General features: G+C 46.7%; 1 protein-coding gene across 1 annotated transcript; it reads right to left on the reverse strand.

Annotated features, from left to right (window-relative positions):
- Window positions 1-3,779: 3,779 nt before the first annotated feature.
- Window positions 3,780-4,529, reverse strand: LOC119404381 (uncharacterized; the record flags this gene model as incomplete). The annotated part of the gene is made up of 1 exon (XM_037670905.2): window positions 3,780-4,529. A coding segment is annotated over exon 1 (750 nt), but the record flags the coding sequence as incomplete, so codon positions are not given.
- Between the last annotated feature and the right edge of the window lie 257 nt (window positions 4,530-4,786).

The raw sequence follows: 4,786 nt of genomic DNA on the forward strand, positions 1-4,786 counted from the left end.
TGCTGGGCTCCCGCGCAGAGAACCCGGGTTCGAACCTCGTTCCATCCTGGACATTTTTTTCTTATTTCGTTTTTTTTTATTTTATTTCGAGCGATAGTGGTTACGGACACCGGCAGCGGACAACTACGGCGCCGTAGAAAAAAAGACACGCACACATGCAAACACACGCAAAACGTTCCAGTCAGCGCCATTCTGATAGACCAGTTGAACTCAGAAAGCGCAGCAGCGCTTGCACAGCCTTTTTCTGTGACCTTTGGTCCGGTCGATGGCACAGGATTCTTTCTTCCGACAGAGTGTGGTCGTCCAAATTATCGAGCGCGTTGCAAAGTGTCTCTCTGAAAAGTACTGTGGGCAGTCGCAAAGAATATATTGAATTGTTTCATCACTGCCGCAGTGGTCACATGATGCGGTGTCGCCCATTCCAATGCGGCACGCGTACGCGCGCGTAAATACGACACCCAACCATTACCTGCGCAGGAGGGTAGCGTCACCTCGGCGAAGGCCTGGAGGAATGTGAAGGCTGAGAGTTCAGTCCAAGGAATATAGTCGCGCATGCTTGAATTGCGGCTCGTTCCATTTCGACGTGGTACATTGACGAGCAAGTACGCGGAGCTTCCATGCAGCGTCAGTTTTAGAGAGCGGTATTATTATTTGACTGCTTTCTGTATGCGCTAAGAGGCAAGCCTAGGCAAATTCGGAGCGCTTGGGCCTGAACACATTGTAGTATTCGTAGGCTTGTTTTGCTTGCGTTGGTTAACGCGGGCAAGCTGTAGCGCAGGAAGCCGAGGAAGCTGCAGCTATACAGGGTACCTTTCCACGTATAAAACTTCCTTATACCATCTGTCATGTTTTCTTACAATAGCATGAAATCACTTACATCTGCCACATCATGAATGTGCTTGAACTTGCATTTTGCAGCTTTGCAATGCCTCCGTGATCAGCCCACCTTTGACCGAGCTACGATGTCATGTGATGACGATGTTGCCTTATGCCACAGGGACGAAAGAACGAGACGGCTGAACCAGAATTGACGCCAGCAGGGAACACGAGACGTGGCTTCACATGCCACTAAAAGCGCCCTCTTTAGTTTCTTCTCTCGAGGTCGCGCGCTCTGCAGTTTTGTTCGCTGCCGAAAGCAGAGCGCTAAAACGGCATTATGTGGCGTTACGTCGCCTGACGTCACGCTAGAATTTGTGGCGTCATGATGACGTCACAGAATATTGCGGTCTCTGACGTCGAGATGATGTCATATGGTTCTATCATCACGTGATGATTATTTGTTTCACCACTTGTACCCGCTGCCGCAGGACGCGAGACGCCGACGGTCAAATATTACGTTTAGTTAGGCATAAGGCTTTTGCCCTAATAACGGCGCGCGTCTGTTGATTCGGTGACAGCAACAGGTATCTATCGGCGGGAGTACGTACCTAAAGACAGAAAATTCTTTCTGCATGGTTGGCCGCGAAGCGGGCGTCCGCAGCATGTAGCGTTTTTTCCTTGCGAAAAAAACTGCATGTGTTTCTTACTTTAGTTGTCGTGGCATACACGCGTTCGCCAAGAAATTGATATTTTGCGCAAAGTCCAGTTGCTACGTGAACGCGCTCGTCTCTTCGCGTCATCCCGCCGAGAGGTATCCGCTGCCGCTAGCGGTGCGATAAGCACCAACAGCGCGCGCGGCACGTTTCATTGGCTCGCCACCAATAAGAAAGTTACCGAAGCATAACAACAGTTCGACATCCACTCGTTATGCTTCGGCAGCCACTGTTAACGTAACACAACACATCTGATTGGAATACCAGCTGGCGAGCACGAGCAATTTAATGGTTTGACGCTGCGTACAGATACATTGAAAAATACATTGTCAGAACAGAACGCTATTGTCTCGGAACGCTATGCAGCGTCTCCGATACACCACAGTTGTGTTCGGAGGTATCGCCGTTTCGTCGATAGCGACAGCACTCAACTCCGTTGCCCGAGGCCACTGAGTGTTTCTTCTTTCGTTTCGCACATTTCGATCAACATTGAGGAAACCGTACATTTGCTCGGCAGCAATGTTTTCAATTTTGTTGGCCCCATTGTACCATTAAGTAAACATGGCGTGTGTTGCTTCTTTACAGCTAGCTCCTTTATACTTAAGGGGGGTGGGGGTGGCCATACGTGTGGAATCTTTCGTGTTTAATTGATATTTTAGGTCTTCGTTAATTTGCTTGCAGACAGAGTTTCCTTTACATTCACTGGTCTGAAAAATCTCCGCTCGGTCTAAAAATCAACCCCTCTTTACATAGTGCGTTCCTGCCATTCGTACGCCAATAAATCATCTGTTTTTTTATGTGCGTTCAAACGCACGAACACAATTTCTGGTTGCTAACATAAGAGGATCCTTTCAACGTACGGCTTCCTTGAGTGAGTGCCAAGCTCTCACTATTTCCCCTCGCCCTCCAGAAAAAAAATTAGGCCAGCTCACTCCTTTGAAATCTGAGTAAGAAGCGGAGCTAGCGGGCAAGCGCCAGCACATGGCTAACACAGATTGACTTTTAATACGAAAGTGTTTTATGCCGGGGTCCACCACGGCTCCACTGACGTATTTCCGTCACAGTTATGACGTTGTAAAATATAAAGACTAACAGTGTGCAAACGAAAATACCAGAAGAAGAAGTTCCGTCACATGGAATCGAAATTACAGGCCCCTTGCTCCGCAGCGCGCAGCGCGAAACGATTCGGCCACGGACGGCATGTTCTTGGCAATGTTAACGGCGAGCTATATATATACACCATTTGCCGGTGGCTGTACTCGGAGACCATTGTTACAGCGTGTTTTCGTTATCACTAGCGAGATTGCGCCGTTGCGACGAGCGCCTGCGTCTACAGGGCGTGGTCGCTTGTGCGTGCGCGTATCTCGTGATCGCGGTGGTTTGTACGTCTCGCGTTGAGAGCACGAAGGTCACTTGGCTCACTGCAGCGACCGCCTTTGCAAAAGGAGCGCGGTGCTCACGCAGAAATAAGTTACAAATGTGACAGTTCGATCTCATCCTGTGTATGTTCGTTCCGTGCGTCCTTTCTACTTGAGCAGCGCGTTGCAAGTTTCGAGCTGCTTGCCGTTATTCGCGTGACATTACCGTTTGTTGCTGTAGCATTCATTCCTGCGCCCTTGGGGCGAAAGAATGCGCAACAAACGCCCAACTACGTCTGTGAAGGCACGTTTATCTTTTGTGTTAGACCGATTCCTATGACAGAGGGATCAGCCATGTTTTTTACAGCGAAAGCTGTTATGAGATCATTGCACCGGCCGTTTTTGGCGCCGTAGTTTTTGGCGTCCGTAACCAGTATCGCTCGAAATAAGACAAAAAAACGAAATAAGAAAAAATTCCAGGATGGAACGAGGTTCGAACCTGGGCCCTCTGCGTGGGAGCAGAGTATTCAACCTCTGAGCCATGCCGGTACTTGAAACCACTTTGTAAAGAGATCCTATACAGGCTTTATTTATTTTTTTTTTTTATTTTTTTTATCATGGTATTTAATAGAATGCGTATGAAAATAGTACACAGTATCACAACAGTAGAGTTACACTACTACAGTCACTTAGCGACAATGAAAGTACAAGCACTTCCACAAAACTGGAAGACTAACTTATAGTCCTTCATTCCAGGGAGAGTTCTTCATCAGGTGTTGCACAGAAAAGGTGGCGAGGCTAAGCACCTCGCCAATATTGTGTACCAGTCCGGTCTGAAATCAAGTTCGTCGTAAACTTCTTTTAAATTAATAACCATTCGGGTGAAATGTATACGTGACGAGGTGATCGGCTCTGCGTTGCGGTCCTGCATTCGCGTCTTCCACAAACTGTGCATACCAATAACAAGGAACATATCGTACGGCACTTCATCAAGAGGTGTTGGCATCAAATAACGAATAGTGTACGAATTAATTTCAAATTCTTTCTGCAGAGTTCGCTGAAGGACATCCCAGAAAAGAATCGCATCTTTGCAGGTCACGAAGCAATGCTCTATTGTTTCAGGTACATCACAGAGACGGCAGTTGACCGACGATACAAAAATGCCTTTTGTTTGTAACCATGTTTTTACGGGGAGTGTTTCAGAATGGAGTTTATAGAAGAATGTTTTTGAATTGGGAGATATATACATTTTTTGCACTCGTTTCAACACATCATGGCCTGGAAGATCAAAATATGATGATCGGTACAGCGGAGGTGGGAAGAGCATAGATATTAAGTCCTTATATAGTGTTTTGCGTGATACAGTATACAAATATTCTGTTGAAAATCGGGCTTTAAGGAATCGAACAGCAGAGTAAACTTCCTCCATAAATCCCCACAGGCATGGACGTGCGGAGAAGTTTGAGGAAACAACCAAGTCAGGGAAACAATTAACAAAGTTAACTTGCAAGAACGAACGAATGATGGGATGGGAATTGTCACGGAAAAAGAAGAAGCGTGAAACTGTTTGCCATAGATACAAATGTATTAAACCCAAACCACCGTCACTAACTTCTCTGAAAATGTTGTCACGACGCATGGGCTCAAAAGTCGAAGACCATATGAACGTTGCAAATATACGATGGAAGCGTTGCACGTAAGACCTAGCACAATGAATAAGCTGCAGCACATAGTAAAGCTTTGTTGCTAAAAAAGTATTACAAGCTTCGGCTCTCCCAAAAATGGAAAGGCGATATGGAACAAATGCCTGGGCCTGCCGTTCAATCAAAGGGACACGTTCTTTCCAATAGCATGCACTGAATCTATACGCATCTAGTGGTACACCAAGGTACTTTG

This window comes from Rhipicephalus sanguineus, chromosome 9 (genome assembly GCF_013339695.2).
Source record: "Rhipicephalus sanguineus isolate Rsan-2018 chromosome 9, BIME_Rsan_1.4, whole genome shotgun sequence".
Lineage (NCBI taxonomy): Eukaryota > Metazoa > Arthropoda > Arachnida > Ixodida > Ixodidae > Rhipicephalus > Rhipicephalus sanguineus.